The 20,132-nt window shown below is 43.5% G+C and overlaps 1 protein-coding gene across 10 annotated transcripts in view; it reads left to right on the plus strand.

Annotated features, from left to right (window-relative positions):
• Window positions 1–14,173: 14,173 nt before the first annotated feature.
• The window catches only part of AGBL1 (AGBL carboxypeptidase 1), a 561,424-nt gene continuing 555,465 nt past the window's right edge, over window positions 14,174–20,132 (plus strand). For 9 of the 10 annotated variants that reach the window (XR_012017745.1, XM_072799044.1, XM_072799053.1 and 6 more), the window contains exons 1-2: window positions 14,685–14,750; window positions 18,502–18,710. Coding sequence is in view for 9 of the 10 variants with exons in the window: in XM_072799044.1 (XP_072655145.1) it covers window positions 14,732–14,750; window positions 18,502–18,710 (228 nt within the window). In the remaining variant the exon portion in view is untranslated. Of the gene's footprint in view, window positions 14,334–14,684; window positions 14,751–18,501; window positions 18,711–20,132 lie in introns of those variants that run through there. The other variant, XM_072799089.1, reaches the window with a different exon arrangement.

Raw genomic sequence — 20,132 nt, forward strand, 5'->3', positions numbered from 1 at the left:
CACCTGGGTGGCTCAGTCAGTTATGAGGCTGACTCTGGATTTCAGCTCAAGTCATGATCTCAGGGTCCTAAGACTGAGCCCCAGGTTGGGGTATCTGCTCAACAGATTATCTGCTTGATTATCTATCTCCCTCCCACTGTGCCCCTCCCGCTGCCCGCACTTTCTTTCTCTCTAAAATAAGTAAATAAATCTTAAAAAAAAGAAAAAGAACACCAACTTTCCCTGCCTTCCAAGACTGGGTTGGAGGACTTCCTCTAAGTTCCCAGAGGCTCTCCCATCTCAGCATCACGTCCACTGTGGTGGAATCACTCATGTCCATCTCTGCCAGCTGATGGCAAACTTTTGCAGGCATGGGTCACCTTTTAGATTAATTATTTGCATCAGCACAATGAAAAGCTTGAGATAAATTTGTGGACTAAACATTAAAATGAATGGAGGATTTCTAAATGAATATATATGAATGAATAAAACGAATGAAAGATACTTTCATGTATAAAAATGGCAGTACTGCCTTCTACTACCTAAACCCAACAACACACACATAAAACAAACGATCTTAACATTTGTGGTTCTGATCTCTATTTAACTATACTAATAGACTGTTAGGGAACTGACAACTTGCTGTCCTTCACATATAAAACAGGTTTTATTGTCATATTAAAAGGGTGTATGGTGTTATTTATTAATCCTGCTTAGTTGTCCATAAACTTGTTTGGATCTTAGGTTCTTTATAACATCAGAGAGTTGGATGAGAGCTTCCCCAATGTTCTCTCTACCACTGAATACTCCATTTAATTATATATCAGGGTTTCCAAAATTTGGCATTCTTACAATGTTGGACTAGATATTTCTTAGTTGTTGAGGACTGTTCTGTGCATTTCAAAATGTTTAGCAGCATCTCTCACCTTGACTCACCAGATGCCAGTAGCACTCCCAGTTATAATGAACAAAATTGTCTCTAGACAGCACCAAATGTGCCCTGGGAGGTCAAAATGGCCTCCCATTGAAAATCACTGATGTAGATTTGACCAAATCCATGAGTTGAAGACCTTTCCAGGTTTCAGATAACCTCTCTCCAAATAGCTGATTGGTATGTCATAGAAATACTCTTCTTTCATAACTGATCTTAAATTCCCCAGCTTTTGTGTCATTCCTGTGGGTTTAAAAGAAGGAAAAATACCGATGGCAGAAAGTCACTTCTAGATATGCAGAAATTACTTGGGAGGTAACAGGTTCTTTTCTTTTTCTTTTATTTATTCATGAGAGGCAGAGACATAGGCAGAGGCAGAAGCAGGCTCCTCGCAGGGAGGCCAGATGTGGGACTTGATCCCAAGGACCCCAGGATCATGCCCTGAGCCAAAGGCAGACACTCAACCACTGAACCACCCAGGTGTCCCATGAGGGAACAGGCTCTAAAGATCTAGAGGATCTTAGAACAAGGAGGGCAAATAGGTTCCATTACAAGTGCCAACTCCCATGTGTGGATGGAAGGATTCTGAGATCATATTTGAGCTCAGCAGGAAAGGTATTCAAATAGCAAAATTTGTCATGGCTTTGGGGAGGAGTAGTAACAGAACACCAGATCGTCACCATCTTTGTTCTACCAGCCTAACCAAAGTATCGCATGGCATGGAGGGTCTGGCTAAGGATGGTACCGCTCCACTTGGGCTGGGGTTGCTATGGGGCAGGTGAGTGTCACAGAATACTCTAGTTGCTTTGTATTGTCATTATGCATAGTTAAGACCTGACATGGAACGTCTGTCAATTTGGATCCCAGGTGAGTTTTTTTCAGCTGAATCTAAATTCAAGAAGTTCGTTTCTGCCTAAAATTCAAACCCTTACCATCTGGCACGGATATCTGGGAATGTTTGTGTGAACATTATGTGAACCTTGTTCTTAGAGGCATAATCTTTTTGGCCAGTGATTAGTGTGGTCTTGATGCTTACTAGTCATATATAAGTAGGCATGGTAATATATCTCTGAATTGCTTCACAAAGGAAGAGCACTCTTCAGTCAAAATAAAGCTGGGAGGACTTATCTACTACCTTGGGGGTAGTCAGATCTTCTGTGGTGATAAACTTGGGTGAGCTTGGGAATTTGAGGCCAATAAGATCCTCTCTGTACCTAATGGGTACAGAGACTGGCTGGAGGCAATGCCTACCAGTATCAGGGAAAGCAGGACCAAGGACCTGGGAGCCTGCCCACCTTAGCAACAAAAAGAGAGGGAAGGAGCATCTGGGTTGCAGAGGACAATTTTATGTCATTCAGCTCTCTGTTCCATCAAGTAGCTACTACATGAGAAGCCAGTGTAGGATAGGTGGATGGCAGGAGATGGAAATGCACTGGAAGACGTCTCTTGTCTCTGTCCATTCCTGAGTGACAGTAGGCAAAATAAGCTTGGACATCCTAGACTTGTATTACAATTTAGGATGCCAAAAATGAAAAAAAAAAAAAAAAAAAAAGCATTGCCCATTCAAGGGTCCTTTGTGTAGGTGCAGGAGCTAGGATTGACTAATCCAAATCCCATTCCTTTCATGGCATCTGTTACCCTGCTCTGCTCACACGTGCACAAACCCTACTTCAATTTCCCCGTACTGAAAATGTTGCCCTTGTATGTGTTCGCCTACGCAAAACCACTTAGCTTTTCATTACCAAAACTTAATAAAGCTTTGATTAAGAAATAGTGCTTCTATTACAGGCAATTTTTTCCCCCTAATAAACCCAAGCAACATATTGTCCTTTGTCTCTCTCCATCTTGTGCGTTGCCTACAGTCTGCCTTTCCCTCTGCCGGGACCTCTACCTGTCCCTGTAACTCTGTCTGTGTTTCTTTTTTCCTCACCCTCTTCTTCTTTTCTCACTGTCTGCTCCCCTCCTCCCCCTACCCCCCCTCCCACCCCACCTCTCCCTCTTTCTTTTCATTTCTTAACACCTCTTCCATGAGCATTAGTATATCAATGCAGGTTTGAAAAATTGTGGCCCTGGAAGTAGCACTTGAATGAGCATGTGGCAATGGCATCCAGCCTGATTTGTACTGGCTCCAGTGATGAATCTTCAAATAATGTCTTGGTATTAACCTTGCTGCCCAGATTTAAAGGTCACATAACTACAAGGAATCACCTGCAACACCTTCTGGTTTAGGCCCTAAATCTTAATAAGAAGTTGATGGTTTTACTTCAGACTACTCTCCAACTTAAGAATTAACATTTAGAGGAGTCTAGAAGTTTGCAGAAGGACGGACCTGGGGAAGGTGCTGATCATAGGGAAGTAAGTTAATGAAGAGGGGAGACAAGATAGAGGGAGGTAGAGATGCAAGCAAGCTAATGGGAGGTTTGGCAGGAAGATGAGACTTGTCACTGGTCTTCCTTGTTAATGCTTTGGCTGGCTGGCTCCTGGGGTGGGTCGTCATCCTGTTGTTTTGGGTGTGTAGGAGGGCCTTCTTGTGCCCAAAGCCTCGATCCTGTAGAGACACCCTCATGTTCTCAGTAATGTCTACTGTGTCCTGGCTGTCAGGAAAGCAGTGATGGGAGGGCATGATAGCCAGACAGTTGCTTTCCTGCAAGATGTCAAAGAATGAACCATTTTGGGGATGTACCCACCTGAAGCTTTTGTAGGACTTGTAGGAGCTCTGGAAAGTTCTCAGAATGACAATCTATGTTTTAGGATGGTTGGTATTGTGATTCCTGTGATCTTATGATGATACACAAGTAGCAGTGAGTCAGGGCAGCCTTCGTGTATAATCTGTGTTTCCGTAGGGCCTGTCCTCCTGGCTTCGGGGGCTCCGACCTGCCTCGACAGTATTTTGCCCACATGGTATAGCTTCCTCTTCGGTTGCCAGGTGAGGGCCATGGAGTCAGACAATCAGAGCTGGAAAAAACCTTTGAGGTTGCTTAGTGCAATGATATTCAATTTTTATTTTATTTTTTATTTTTAGTAGAGAACTCTGAGCTCTGTCTGTCCACCTCCGACTGATTTCCTCCCAAGATGGCCTCACAGACTCATTCACAAAAATATAGGGCCCCTAAGAACCTAGAAATTATTGATCTTTAAAAAAACTGAAATATACTTGACATATAACATTGTATAAATGTAATGCATGATGATTTGAAACATTTATGTATTATAATTGTCATTATAGCAATAATTTGCACCTCTATCATGCTGCATAATTATCAATTCTTTTTAGTGGTTGAAATGATTAAGATCAAATCTAACAAGTTTGGTGATTATAATACAATGTTGTTGTCTATACCCCAGGAAACTATTGGTATTACCCAACCCCGTCATCTCCTCATTTTCACACGGGAAAACTGACCACCAGAGAGAGGGAACGACCCTACCCAGATCTCTGAGACTTTGAAAGTTTCCTGTCCAGATGACACTGGCTCTTTCTTCAGGTCTCAGCACAAATACCTCTGTCTGGGATTCTTCTGAATACTACCCAGCCCCTCCTCTGCCCAGCATTATATTCCCTACTAAACCTTTTATAAAGCCTTATATTTATACTTGTAAGAACTAACCATACTATAATCAGTGATTCCTGTATCTTTGCAGATGTGTATGTACATATGTATTTTTCCTACTGGGTTTATACAGCTCCTTGAGAGCTGGGGTCCCTACCATATCCCCCATACTTTGAAGTGGGTTGTGCCCAGAGCTGCTGCTAACCCATAAATGTTGATAAGGGAAGAATTCCAATTTCTTGCTTTAAGTCTCATACATTTATTTTCAACATACCTTAATGAAGAGGTCAGCCCAATTTCTGTCCCTGGAAAGAACCAAATTGTGGTGTGATTATAGACTCAATGGCTCTTCTTCCACCATATCTTTTGGAGAGGCATGCGGTATATTTCTGTGATGAACCAAAAATCTGCTTCAAGTAATATTGATAGATTTTTGCATTTGTCACACTGGGATGGACTGCTGCAATCGACTTTGCATGAATGCAGAATAACAAGCTACATCCATCACACTGCTGGATTGAAATGACAACACAGAGAGCTCCAGTTTATTGAGTTCTCAGTGTGTCAACCACTGTATATACATTTAGCCTATCAAGGAGATGTTATAATCCCCATTTTACAGGTGTTAAGAACTGAAGTTGGGAAAGCTTACACAATGCACACCGTTTGTGAGCTGCAGAGCTTACTGCCAGTTTCTAGATGCCTGGGATCTGAGCCCTATGCATTCCAAGAAGAGAATAATGAGGATGGGCTAATTTAGCTCAAAGAAGATAAGACCAAAAGATGAAAGGAAGTTATATAAATACTTATAAGTATCCAAAGGATTTTTTTGGGGGGGAGATTTTTTTTTTTTTTCAGGAGATCTGCCTTGTCATTGAGAAAAGAGCAGTACGTGGTCCATCCCATAGAAGCATCAGCATGGGACCTGGTAAGAGGTGCCCAGCACAGCAGCATGGCTGTGAAGGGGCCAGAGTCTCTGCTGTGAGGCTGAGCATCAAGGCGAATCTAATGAATGATAGGGTGAGGGAGAGGAAGGGAACTGAGACAGGAAGAATCAGACTCCCATTATGTCATGCTATGTTCATCTTGAACATTACCCCACCCCCACCCCCCCTTGGCTCAAAGTTCAGATATACCTGCAAAATATTTTTGTCTTTTGCACAAGTACAGAAATATTTTTAAGGTTTAAGCTGGAAGGATATTACCTGTCCCTCTAGCTCCCCTTCCCTGCCCCTTGGTCAGACTCCTCTGGAGCTGGGTGGGCTTACAGGGCCTGGCCCTGGCCCCTTGGCGGCATGTGTAATGTGTAGTTCCTCTTTCTGCCACGTGGTGGTGCTCTTCTTTTAGTTATCGTGGTCGCAGCGATGGAATATTTATTTTCAGTGAGTAATTTGTTTATCAGGAGGTTATTTTAATCTAATTTTGGCCATATTTGCTATTCCACACTATCTGTACTTCCCAGCGTTAGCAGCTTGCATGTCTTGAAGGAAATTAGCTGAAGATGGTCTCAGAGGCATTTGCTCAGCCATTATTTAAGGGAGTTGGGAGGAGGCAGGGTGAGTGGAGCCCTGGGTTGGAAAAGCCTCTGGAATTTGTTGCATCCCCAGTGATGTGAGCATGATTGAACAGGACTTATGGAGGGCGGGGAGCATCCCCAGCAGCTTTTTTGAGGGCTGCCTCTGGTGAGCAGCAGCAAATCTTGCAGTTATATTTCCCCATCTCCTTCACGCCCTCTGACAACCTGGATCTTGCTTTTGCTGCCAAGGCACCACTTGAGGGAAATGCCTGTCTGTCTTCCCAAGGTCCACAGGCATCCCCCATCCAGTTAATAATATGTCTCTTGAACTGTTTACGGCCGCCCCTCTAGGACATAGGAAGCAGGGTGGGGTATGGGAAGAGAATTACTGTTTATTAGAGTACCTTCAAGGAATAGTGATCAGACTATTGAATACAGAGCGCTGACACTTGCCAGGCACGTTACATGTCCATTTTACGTACAAGGAAAGTAGAGTGAGGGAGGTTCATTAATTTTCCTGAGGTCCCAAAAAAGGTAAGTAGAGGGCTACACTTTGAATTCAGTTATGACTGCCTCCAAAGCAGAAAATCTTCCTTTCATAATCTTCCTTCCACCCTTCACACAAAGCTGGGGAAACCCGGACTCTGCTTGCTGATGGCCTGTGTGCTCTTAAATTACTTCTTCATCGTGGCATTTGACTTTAGGTTGACTTTGCAAAAATGGGAGGCCTCCATAAGAGGTGTCGTTTGGGAACTCCTTAGTAGAAGACCGCTTTTAAAAAAATAAAATAAAATAAGGAAATGATGCATCTAAAGCAGATAAAATGAAAGCAGAAGTGAGAAATCCCAATGAAGGATGACCTGGTCTCTCCCTTGCTCCTCCTCTTTCCCTGGTTTGCTTTATTTTTTTACTTCTATGTTTATTATTGAAGTATAGCTGACCTACACTCTTATCTTGGTTTCAGGTATACAACATAGTGATTCTAGAGTTCTGCCCGTCATGCAATGCTCACCACGATAAGGGCAGGCACCGTCTGTCACCATACAACGTTATTATAGTACTATTGATGATATTCCTCACACTCTACTTTTTATCCCCATAACTTATTGTATAACTGCCTTCAGGGGCTCTTGATTGACTCTGAGAAACTTCCATGGAAGTTCTTTGGGGCTTAATGGAATCAAGTTTGAAACATCTGAAATAAATATTCACAGGACACTCTCAGAGCTCAGTCTGTTGTCTGAGATTGTGGATTAAAGATGTGTGGACACGTCCTTCAGGGGGTCTGAAAAGTGTGTTCGTTTTTACTATGCGGTGGTTATAAGGAAGGGCTAGTGAAGTGTGACTCAGGGAAAGATCCAAAATGTTGTGTATTCATTATTGAGCCCTGGTTGAGGAACTTTTAGGTCTCTTGGGACTAAGAGACTTAATTAAACAATTGAACCAAGTCTAATTAAATGGGGAGTTTCAGCATCCAGTGGAGATTATGATGGTTGGTGGTATGGGCAGGATGGTGAACCATCCTCTCAAGATGGCCAGCATGTTTAAAAGGGACCCACACTTCTCTAACAGAGCTGTGGATGGTGGTATTGAGTTTTTCCTGCTCTACACAAAAGTTCTGGCTACATAAAATATTGTTATGATAAGATTGTAACCAGTCCTGATTCTTAAGCCCATGGATGATACTGTCTTTTAACCAGGTGGTCCTGTACTCTGGTAGTAACATAAGACTAGTCCTATATCCAGGGCTTTGCCTCTGACTTGATTATCTGCCTTGATTATCTGCATGTTGGGCCATGGTGTTCCTTTGCCAACGGTGTGAATACCCCTTGAGGGACGCTCAGGGTCATGTATGCAGGGTGTGTGTTTACTAAAAGCTCAAACCTCTTACTGTCTGCAAGGATAAGACATGGTGGAGAATAGTGTTTGCATAGTGGTCTCAAAGCTGACTCTTACGAGATTGCGGATTCCAATCAGAGCCTCTCTAGATGTATTCCTCAGTGACCATGCTGGAACCACTTCACCTGTAAAGCAGGGAACATGATACCCTCCAAGGAGAACCGGTAAGATTTAAACAAGGTGACGTATGTGTTGTGGGAGTATAATGCTAGATCTTAGTAAATCTCTATAAAGATCATCTCTCACTTTCCTATCACCACCATTTGGAAAACCCTGGGAGTTTCAGGACTTGGTCAGAGAAGGGCATAAAGCTTGTTGCAATGTAAATTCATCTCCTTAGATCTCCCTGAGTGTTGAATGATACCCATTTGTTTTTAGCCTCCGTGTTCCCTCTAGAGGAGTAAGTACATTGTTGAATGCAGCAGATCTGGCCCGTTCAGTTGACCCATATACCCTCATTTTGTTTCCATTCTAGGGAATCAGGGGTTAATATCCAGGATTGCTGAGCTCTAACTTAGTTTTGAGAACGTGTATCATCCTGGCGTAATGAATGACTGGCTATGGACTGACATAGATAAAGTATTGCAGAGATTTAAAGAGATAGACAAAAAGATAAACATTTCCCCACCCTGCGGATGCACAGGAGCTTCTTCATCACATTCAAGATTGACTATACAATTATTTGTTTATGTCGAGGTGTGAGTCAGGTGTTTCTTACAGAAGTCTAATATTAGCAGTTTACCAAGCACCTTTTCAAGCATGATCCCATTAAACTTCACAGTAGTCTGGCAAGACAGGTAAATATTTAACTGTTGTGGTGCAGTGGTTCTCAACCAGAGTGGTATTGTCCCAGAGGGGACATTGTGCAAGGTCCAAAGGCAGTTTTGGTGGCCACATCTGGGGAGTGAGGGTGCTCCTGGCACCTAGTGGGCTGAGGCTAGGGTGCTGCTGAACATTGTACAGTGCACAGGATAGTGATCCTCTCCCCAGGAAATAATAATATCCAGCCCCTGAAAACATTCCGGCCCAATGTAGTTGATTCACTTGCTCAAGATGGTGTAACAGGTACTTGATATATTGGGACTAAAATCCGTACTTTCACTACCAGAGGGTTTCAATCCCGCCCCCCCTTTTAAAAAGAAATATAAGTTTGCCTAAACGAAATCCTTTGCAGAGCCATTGCATGTGCACAGATGACAGTGAGGCTGCTCTGGCAGCAGCTGGGGATAGTTAGAGACACTGGTTAGCCTCTCTCCTAGCCCCTGCCCCAATCTCAGGGGCCCACAGATGGCAGCCACTGCTCCCCACACAGTGTGACCCAGAGAACACCAGGGCCCTCCTGCATCCCCAGCCTTCCAGATTTCCCTGCAGCCATCGCTGTTTTGGGGGTGGGGGTGGGAGAGGTGTTGGAACCAGGGAGCACAACGCTCTGGTCCTGTGATTTTATTGTAATGTACTGCTGTATGCCCTATGGCCAGAGGGCAGCCAGCCAGGAGCAAGGAGGCACATGCTCCCCACCTTCCTCCAGTGCCCCTCCAGGCCCAGAGGCATACTGCAGCATGAACCAGTTGGCATATGATATTTGCAGCACTTAGTAGGTGCATTTCCTGCAGTCTGTGCTGCTTGTCTGTCCTGGGTCAGAAGCGGGTGACACGACTGACAGACTAGTATCTCACAGATCAATTGATAGAAAAAGGCAGTAGGGGAAGGTCTTGGCTTTCTCCTTAGCGGGTATAAATCCTGCCTCTCTTCTTCAAATGTCATCATCTGATCAGTTGATAGTGGAAAGACAGTGAAGCAGGGACCCAGAAAGGACAGTAGCTTGTCTTGGGGCTTAGCAATTACTTCTTTCCCCACTGAAGTCTAGACTCAACATAAAACTTTGGATGGGTAGGAAAACTGGAAAAATTTAGGTCTGGGCAAAGATGATCATCCCTCAGGACTTTCTTGCAGAGATACCACAAATAAGTAACCAAAAGGAGAGTGAGGGAAAAATCTCTGTGCATATCCCTCCACTTTTGCAAAACCTGCCATGATGGATGTCAGTGTGGGGGGAGGTCATGCATTCTGACCCCTGCCTTCCTTTTCGATAATCTCCCCCTGCTCTCAACTTTTTCACCTGGCTTTAGCTGAAGACTTTTTGTACTTACCAACTTTGGGCTTTTCCCCTTGGTTGTGCTCTCAAGATTTCTAGAATTTTCTACCACCTCTGTTTCCCGATTCTTTCCTATGATTTAAGTTTAGTACTAATATTTTCTCCTCAAAGGGTCTTCCCTGAGCACTCAGTCTAAAATAGTTGCCCCCCCCCCACTCACTCTACCATTGCTATATGAAAATTTTTTTAAAGATTTATTTATTTATTCTAGAGAGAGAGACAGGGAGTGAGTGAAGTGTGCATATGTAAGCCAGGGGATGGACAAAGGGAGAGAGGAGAGAGAGAGAGAGAAAGAAAGAGAGAGGGAGTCTCAAGCAGACTTCCCACTGAGTGAGGAGTCCCACATGGAACTCGAACTCATGAGTTTGAGATCATGACCTGAGCTGAAACCAAGAGTCAGATGCCTAACAGACTGAGCCACGCAGGCACCCCCTCTACCACTGCTGCTTTATTAGCACTGTAGCACTTGTCACTGTCTGAAATGTTCTATTTTTTTTCTCTGTGTGTGTGCCTACTTGGATCTGTGGCTCTCCAGCTCTGGCATGGGAAATAAGCCCCTTAACAGCAGAGACATGGTCCATTTCATCTTCCCCTGTAGTACCCCAGTGCCTACAAAAGTGCCTGGCACATGCTGGCACGTGGGGTAGTTGCTAAGAGTTTGTTGAATGAATTCATGGTGGTGCCTTGGGTTTTGGGTGAATGAGCGTGGATTTAGTTGGCAGTTTACTGCGTACCTCACCACCACAGGATCTGGCTTTCAGGACAAAGTGCCTCTGCATATTTGTGCATGCACAGCAAACCTCTCAAGTGATAAGCCCTAGCTGGGAACGAACTCATTTCAGAGAATTTTCAAGCTAACAATATTGAAAAATTAATCATATTTCCTCAACTTTAACATGTCATTGACTGCAAGATGCGCCACTTTTTATGTGCCATGGAGTGAAAAAACGCTGCCAGTTATAATTGAAACACTGTCATTGGTTAAGAAGCACTTAATTTTGGAAATACTCACATATGAAAGAATGTATGCCGTAGCATTGATAAAGTTTGATATGCGACTGATCTGTCATGTGGGATGCCAAGTACTGAAGTGGAGGAGCTTGTCAGTGGTGGTGATCCCTCCTCCTCTAGTGTTGCAGCCTGATGCCCTGCCTGAGCTCTGGTTCCCGCCATGGGCTCACAGGAGAGGCAGATGTGGCATCTCAGGCTTTCCTTGGAGTGGAAGAGTGCCTATGGTTTGAGAATATCTCTGTGGAGAGGTATTAAAAGGAACTGGTGATTGGAAAAAAAAAAGAAATAGAAGACTATAGATTTAAAATGGCTATGAAGACATTCTCTAGTGCTTCCCAGCCACTATTTCTGGGGCTCAGGAAAAGCATCCTTCATGGTTTTGAGGGTGATCCATGGGAAAACAAGCTTTGCTTGAGACTAAAATGTGCTTGACAGTCAAGTTTCCTGAAATGCATCTATTCTACAAGGAGAAAAAAATATACCTGTAATTCAATATCATTATTCTTATTTGGGCTAATGATAATAGAGTATAATTTCCATGATCCGTGACATTAAGATTAGTTATGTCTCAGTACATGCATTGCGGCTCCTCCTTTGTGAGGAAACCACATGCTGCAGCTGCCAGGGGAGGAACTGGGGTGGGGGTACAGCTGACTGACCGCGCTCATGTCTGGGCCTAACTTCTGGGCTGGCCTCCCGGAGTCACTGGCTGAGTGACAGGAAGACTCTCAAACACCTCCTCTTGTGACCTGAAGAACTATGGGCCGCTTCCTGGGGCCTTTAAATCTTGTCAAGTCTCCTATTAAAAATCAACTCTCTCCATAATGTCAGGGCCTGGGAGGGAACAGAGGAGATGGAGAGACAGTTTGGGTGAGGGGCTGAGCTGTGGTAAAATCACCTGAAAGCCATTCTCCTCAAGCACTCAGGGTTCAGGTGTTCACTGGCTTTATCTCCAGTAGCTTTTCAAAAACCTTCCTCAAGAACTTGGCTATTCTGGTGATAGGTAAAAGGTTTCTTCTGGGTGTGAAAAGTGTAAACTATCACCACTTCATCATCAAAAGCTTTGAGAGTAATGGTATGGGACGTCGGCTTTGGAGGCAGATGGAGAGTCCCATCAGAATCACGGACAGGCCATTTATAAGCTCTAAGGGCATCAATAAGTTGTCTGACTTCTCTCAGCCTTCTGTGCCTTCATCTGCAAAAGGAAAATAATGCTTATCTCAAAGCATTTCCAGGAGATAAATGAGATAATCATTTAAAGTGATTAGCCCAGTACTGAGCACATAGGAAACATTCAGTAAATAAATACTCTGTAATTGTAACTGGTGTTTTAATGGCAAAGTAGGCAGCTCGTTGTTCATATGATATGATTTATAAGTCTTGGTAAAAGGCTGCTTTGTCCAGAAGTATCTTCTAAATTGACTCCCTGCAAAGACCACTAAAGTAATGTGCTGCAAAGGCAAGTGTATTATTGTTTAGTGTGGTTGATGTCACCAGTACCTCGATGTAATAATATCTCCCAAGGCAGACTTCTCAGGTGGTTATTATAGAATGGGTATGCTTGTGTCCAAAGTGGGTCTTTCAGTGTAGAGTCCTGATTGAGATCAGGCAATATTTGTGATGTCATTACTCAGAGTTGGGGCACACAGTACAGAGAGGATTTGGAAGCAAAACTTGAAGAGTAAATGGGAGTTTGATCAGCCCAGTTAAGTTGTCTTCTGCTCTGAGAAGGGGCCACTGCCCTGAAAAGGACTAGCTGAATTGTCAATAGTTTGTATGAATGGATTTTCATTAAGTTCTTGAAACAAATGATGAGGCTGTTTAATTTCCCTGGGTAAGAATTTATTGATATGGTAATGTCATAGTATGTTGTGTGGCTGAAGATGATTTCTGGTCTCAAGAGTGATGGGAGCCTGGAATCCCTGTGCTCATTCTTCCTCATATGTACCTTATCCAAAGCAAGGGTGAAATATTAACCACTTGAACATTATCAATCAAGAGGATCTTAGAATGCTAATCAGTCCTCTAGAAAAGCTTAGGTATCAGGGGACCGAGCTGAGGTAACTTTTGCCTGAGAGAGGAACAATAAGGGTCTACACTATGGACTTTTCCATATGGACCTCTGGGATAAAGTGAGGTGTGATCCTCAGTGTGTCTGTATCGGGATGCCTAAGGACAGATGGGCAACAATGTAAAACTGGTGGATATTTTGAGATGAGAAGTCAGTCACATTACTTGGAAATTGAAGAAACTTGATAAATTTTATTTATTCAGAAGGTTTTCCTTGGGCAATTGCCATTGGTAAAAGAAAGATATGTCAAGTTTGATGTCATCCTTATGGAGAAGGGAATTGTCATTTACTGAGCACATGCTTTATGCCAGGTGCTATGCTATGCATTCATTCCCTATAATAGACTTGTAAGGCTAATGTTGTAATTAATCTTTTTTCATCTTGCCTTAGTGTTTGCAGAAGATGGAAATATAGTTCAGGCTGGCTAATCAGCTTAAAGAAGGTTATACAGCTAGCAACTGGTAGAGCCAAAATTCAAACCAACAGCTCTGTGATCCTGGAATTCCTGCTCTTGAATGAGGCTGCCAAAAAGACTATGTTCATATCCTGAGGCTTTGGCACTTTGTTGTCCATAACAATAGAGGGCAAGTTGGGATAATAAATAGATTTTGCTTATCATGTTGATAATGAGTCATGAGAGGCAACAGGTATCAAATGCTAATTATGAGCCAGGGATCAAGCTATCAACTTTATGTGTATTATCTCATTTAATTTTCTCGACAACTCCCAAGGAAGGGATGTTATTAGTTTTGTCATTCAGATAAAGACTTAGTGATAGAACAGTGAGCTGACATGTTCAAGGCCATGCAGTTAGAACAGTGGAGTTCCTGACCAGGTACAAGGAGTCCCAAAAGGCAGCTGACAGCAGGCCCAGTGAGGCCATGCAGGGTGTGTACATGACCGTGGGAAAGTTGTGTTTAGAGTCTGCACTAATTTGTCCGTCTCATTTGAGAGCCGTGGCTGTTGTTTGGCTCATTGCTCTGCTGCAGGTTTCCATATGGCCTCTATGAAGTCATCACTTCACCCTAAATGGGCTGATGAAATCTCCAGATATGGAAAATAAAGAGCAGAGATAAAATTTCCTTTGGTTTTGCCAAAGGGCAGTGGCAGAGGAGTGGGCTGCTAGCAGGGATAATAATCTGGTTCACGGAGCATTTCTTCACCAGCCTGTCATGAGGCTGAATATTTCCCAGGAGAAATTCCATCTTTGAGTCTTGAAGGTGTGTAGACTTTCCTCTTTAAAAGACAAACATCTTAGGGGGATGCAGTCAGTTAAGCATCTGCCTTCAGGTCAGGTCATGATTTCAGAGTCCTGGGTTGGAGCCCCATGTTGGGGGCTCCCTGCTGAGCAGGGAGCCTGTTTCTCCCTCTTCATCTGCTGCTCCTGCTGCTTGTGTTTTTTCTCTGTTAAATAAATAAATAAAATCTTAAAAAAAAAAAAAAGACAAACATCTTTATAGAGGTGGTCAGGACCTCAAGTGCCTTCAGGGGGTAGGCAGGTAATTCACTTTTGAAGAGGAGGGGAGAAGACTGAAAAAAGGTGAGTTGGTTGCTATGGCAACCTGGGGACTATTGGCCCTGCCCACAGGCATTTACAGCATGACACAATCAACAGTCTATGGACCTCCAGCCTGAAGGTAACATTTTTTACCCCTCCTGATTATCAGAGCTCATTGTAGAGTATATGGGGAATATGAACTACAGAAAAGCCTAAATCAAATGTAAAAAGTCTAAAGCAAATAGAATCCTCACTCTCCTCCCCCTCCATAAGTACTAGTGGTATCTTGGCCTATTCCCTTCTACTTATTTATTATTTTTTTCTTTTTACCTGAGTATAAAAATCTGCTGCATAATATTATAGGATATTACTTGGTCACATTTCAGACTGATCACATCTCACAAAGGAGACCTCACTCTGGAGGATATAATCTGGAGAGGCAGAGGCAGTAGAATATCAGAGGATGAATGGAGGGAAGGTCAAAGTTGAGTTCATGAATTTGCCAAAGGAAAGCAGACCAGAGAACACATTGGGCAAGATGGAGATTGGGCACTGAGAGTGCCATTGAGATGGGGTGGGAGTATGGGGTGAGATGTTTGTTGTGCCCAAGATTGCGAATCTGGGAAACCACCGAGGAGCCGACACCGATGCAAACACACGAGGGTTTATTTACAAGCTCGAGCTTGGGTCCAAGTATACCCGACGCGGCGGAGCAGGGACTTGGACCTGGAGGTGGGTTTCAGCTTAGTTTTAAGGACTGGTCTAGGGGACGTCCAGAAGGGCTGGAGCAATTCCTCAAGTTCTGTTTACATTTTGATTTGGGGCCTTCAAGGGCATTGAGCTCTGTTCTTATTCTAATAGGGGCTTCCCGCCACTGGCTTGGGCTCTGTTTTTATTCTAATATGGGGCTTTCTAGGACGATAAGCTGTAAACTGTTTTCTTCCTGTAACTGAAGTAAGGTAAAGTTCAGCTCTTATTCACAGGGGCCTGGGATGGCTGTACCTGTGATAACGCTGAACTTAAAGTGGAATGGCCTTAATTTTCTCGGCCTCCACAATGTTGAGCTCAGAGCTCCTCTCTGTCCACCCTGGCTCCATCCTCCTACTGGTTAAGATAAACCAATCTACTTGGGGAAAAGTTAAAAAAAAATAAGGAGCAGGAATTTTTTCCAAGAAAATCTTAGGAGGAATCCCTTTATATATAAACAGACTTAAGTGCTGCAGATTTGTTTTGAAGAGGGGAAGAGGGCTGGGGAACCTGGAGTCCTCTCCTGCCCCAAATCCTGAGCTCACCCAGGAGAAACATTTTCTCCTAGATATTTGGCCAGGTGCTGATCCCTCTCAAATCTTCTAGAACTCCTGCACATCACTGATCTCGGTGACCCTCATTTCATTCTTTGGCTCTCCTCCACATTTGCTCTTCCTCAGTTTGCTGAATCTCCTTTTGTCCGGTTTTAGAGGCATATTGACTTTTGCAAAACTGCAAGCCAGTCTCAGGGAAAGATTGACTGGTGTAGAGTTGGCGGGGAAGGAGGTATAGCGATTTTTAGATGTTAGTAAACATGGCAGCTTGTTGAGGATTAACAGGAAATCATGAATAAAATCATTAGGATTTGATAAAAGATTTTTCTCTGAGACAATTAAAGATTTTTTTTCCCTTTATGCCCCCCTCCCCCAAGAAGAGTAGGGGATGAAGGTCATTAAGATAATACATTATTAGTCTCCTATTCTTAAAATAGATAAAAGACCTAAAGTCCTTAACCTCTCCGTGCCCATGGGGCCTCTGTGTACTGTTTTTGCCATTCTGGAATCTTTCCAGGAGGCAATACTCTAATACCTCCTACTTAATCCCCATTTTCTTTTAAAAATCAGATATTGGATAGGCTGGAACCTCATTTAGGCAGTAAAGAACTCTGGTGCTTTGTAGCTGAGACCAACCAAGGAGAGAAATATTTTTGATGCAAAAGAATAATTCAGTAAAGGAGGTAATGAAGGAGATTTAAACCTTCCACAAACACATCAGTGGGCAAATAAAGCTCATCACTCTCAGTTCAGGGTCATGGCTGAATGAAATGTTGTAAAAGTGAAAACAAAACAAAACAAAACAAAACTGTACAAATGGGTCAAAAATCTCAGTGGGGCTCAGCCAAGCCTGACAATTTAGAATTTGACAAACTCGCAGAAAAAAGAAAATTCCTTTAATATAAGAAAACCCCTCCGGAATAAAGTGCTGAATTTTTATGTTATTTTTTTCACTTATGTGCACTTACATGGTCTTAGGGAAAAATCTGACTTTGAGCTGAAATTTTGCTTCTCCAATTACAGCTCAGGGGATCTCTCTCACACACACACTCGGCCAGGGGCCTATATTGTCTCATAAGCCAGTGTGAATGGTTTGGATAATGGAGAAATGCAGCAGTGAGTGCAGAGCTGCAAGATTTGGGCATTCGTACTAAGAGTCAGCCGGTTATGGTAATGCAGTGCATTTTGCTCGTAGGAGCAGGGGTGACCAACCACCTGCTGGATAGATCTGGGCTGGGACACATTTGTCCATGATGCTGGTAGCCCAAGGAGGTTAAGCTGGAAAGGGCATATGTTAACTGTTGAGAGAAATATTTTGGACTATTCTTCCCTCTGTGTTTCCTCTATGAGAATTTAAAGCATACCCTGGAAAAATCAGGACATCCTGCACTTATCCTATAGGGTGTGTCTCATGGGAGGTCTCCACTAGGATCCTTTCAGTTATGAAAGAAAAATTGTGGAACTGAAGTTGTGAAGGGAAAAATAAAAGCCCTCTCTTATGTTTCTGCATCAGATGGAAGAAAGCCCCAGACCACGTCCCTGCTGGCTGGTCTTCCACCATCTGAACATTGTGCCTGGTTACCCCTACCGCAGAGAGTCCATCCTCTTGTTGGATAGCCTTGACTATGAGGAATTCCTTTCTTGGGCTGAGTCAGACCTTGATTATCCATAAGCTGCTTCCGTGCTCCCTAAGATAAACACGCGACACTTCTGTGATGTACACAGCCTTTTGGCTATCATGTCCCATTCAGTGTCTTCTTTCCAAACTAAGTCTTGTAATTTACTCAACGCAGTGATGATACCCTAAGTCTGCTAAGATTTAGGGAAGAGGAATGGAAATCTGGTGGAAATGTCTCTCTCTGTCTCTCTCTCTCTCATTCATTCTTTCACCCTCCCCCACGTTATTGTATTTTTTTTCTGAACTTTTTAAGAATATATTACAGACATTCACATTCTCCAGTTGTGAGTTTCCTAAACAAAGGATTTTCTCTTACATAAGCGCAAGTTACCACAATTTAATATATGTCGATGTAATACTGTTAATTTATAGACCTTGTTCAAATTTTACTGACTGCCTCACTAATGCCCTGTAGTAGCAAAGGACAAAAATTGTTTTCTGGCTCAGGATCTAAATAATAATCCTGTATTGTACTTACATGTTATATAAATTCTTTAGCTCTCTCTTCTCCCCTCCCCTCCCCTCCCCTCCCCTCCCCTCCCCTCCCCTCCCTTCTTTTTTTTTTTTTTTTTTTTCCTTTCATCACCTTGACATTTTTGAAGAGTATTGATCAGGTGATTGGTAGCATGCCCCTCATTTGGGGTTTGCTGATTTTCCTCATGGCTAAATTCAGGCTATGCATTTTGGGCAGGAATGCCATAGAAGTGATGCTGTGTTTTTCTCAGTGCAACACACACAGTGATGTTCACTTTGATCACTTGATTAAGGTGACATCTGCCAGTTTTCCCCAATGGAAAGTTATTCTTAGTCCCTTTATAATGAGTATCTTGAGGGAGGTACACTGGGGCATCCTCAGGCAGGTGTGGCCAGGAGAGCCTGTGACTGACATCACCTTCTTCCATTGGTTTCAGAGTCTAACAGCCGCAGGGCTGTGAACAGAGGCTACGTCACCAGCTTGCTCAAACTGCATCAGGACTGGCATTGCCATGACGCTGCCAACGCCTATGTGCTGATACGCCGGGCACTCCTGCTCTGCCTCAAGCATATTGCCAACCTCCGGTCTGGCAGGGAGGCTTTCCTTGCAGCCCAGGGCATGGAGATCCTCTTCAGCACCACAGAGGTAATTAACCCTGGGATTACCTCTGCAGTTGGATGACACCTGGGTGGTTCCTGATGAACAGAGCTGCATAAACCTCAATACCTTTCTTGCTGCCTGCTATAGGCAGAGGTTCTGGATTCAAAGCCTCATTCATTTGTTCACTCATGCACTGATGGAGTCATTTAGTCAATATGTGTTTATTGGTTACACACTGTGTGGTGCAGTGGTTAAGAGTGTTCAAATCCCAGCCCTGGCACTTGCAGTTGTGAAACTTTAGAGAAGTCACCCGAACCCTCTGGGCCTCAAGTTTCTTCTTTTTTTTCTTTCAAGAGGGAAATAAATAAAATCTAGTTTGCTGCATGGCCTAAATACGTTAATGTACAAATGTCTTGTATTTAATGGAGTGCTTGTGATGACTTGGCTGCCTTATGAGTGTGGGCAGTTACTAGAATAATTAGCACTGCGGAATCTAGAGGTGAATATGACAGGCAAGACCCCTGATCTTATGGAGCAAACATTTTAGTGGGAGAGTCAGACACCAAGGAAGCAAAGAATTCAATGAGAAAGATAATTTCATATTGCTCTGTGACATCAATCAAGTCAGGCCATCCATGGTGATTCCCATAGGTGGAGGGAGAACGTGTTCTGCTGGAGAGGTCAAGTCTTCTCTGAGCAGGTGACAGCTAAGCTGAGACCTGAATTATTGAAAAAGCTGGTCATGACAAGTTCAGGAGGAACAGCATCCCAGGCAAGGGCTGTTACTTCTCTCCACCCCAATGGAATAAGTCATCTGTGGTTTCCCAGATTTCAACCCTAGCAACAAATTCCTTAGTTGCATTTGATTAGGACTAATTTAAACATGATAGTGTGAGGCTATGTACACCCTCTCTACAGAGGATGTGAATGCTTCCCAAATATCCATCAGCTACTCATTCCCTTCTCCTGGGGGTCCACAGCAACCATGCTTCACGTGCATCATGCTCCCCACTGTCTTCACATTAGCTCATCTCTACACCCCCTTCCTCATTCTCCTTGCTCCTCTCTGGACACCCTACACTTTTTCTCTACCTGTGTACATCCAAGGCAATGAAACAGCCAATGAAAGTGCTGTTTTCCAACCGTGGTATCTGTAGACTTTTCCTATTAAAAAACCCAGCATTTCCCCAAACCTTCTTCTCGTCTGAAAAGTGACATAGCACTGGGTTGCACACCAACATCTAATTTTATGTCTGCTCTCACCTGTGGGTTTCTCTCCATCACTACAGCTTTCAGAGCCTCTCAGTCATGAAAGAGCTGTGCTGAACATTCTGCTTCTCTGGATGAAGCAGTGCTTTGCATTTTTCCAAGCTTTACCATACTTTGTAACTTGTATCCCCCCAGATCTCTAGTGAGACACCCCCTCCAACTGCTGATGCCTGCTCATGCCCCCGACACTGGCTCGTG

This window comes from Canis lupus, chromosome 2, assembly GCF_048164855.1.
Source record: "Canis lupus baileyi chromosome 2, mCanLup2.hap1, whole genome shotgun sequence".
In the NCBI taxonomy this organism is placed as follows: domain Eukaryota; kingdom Metazoa; phylum Chordata; class Mammalia; order Carnivora; family Canidae; genus Canis; species Canis lupus.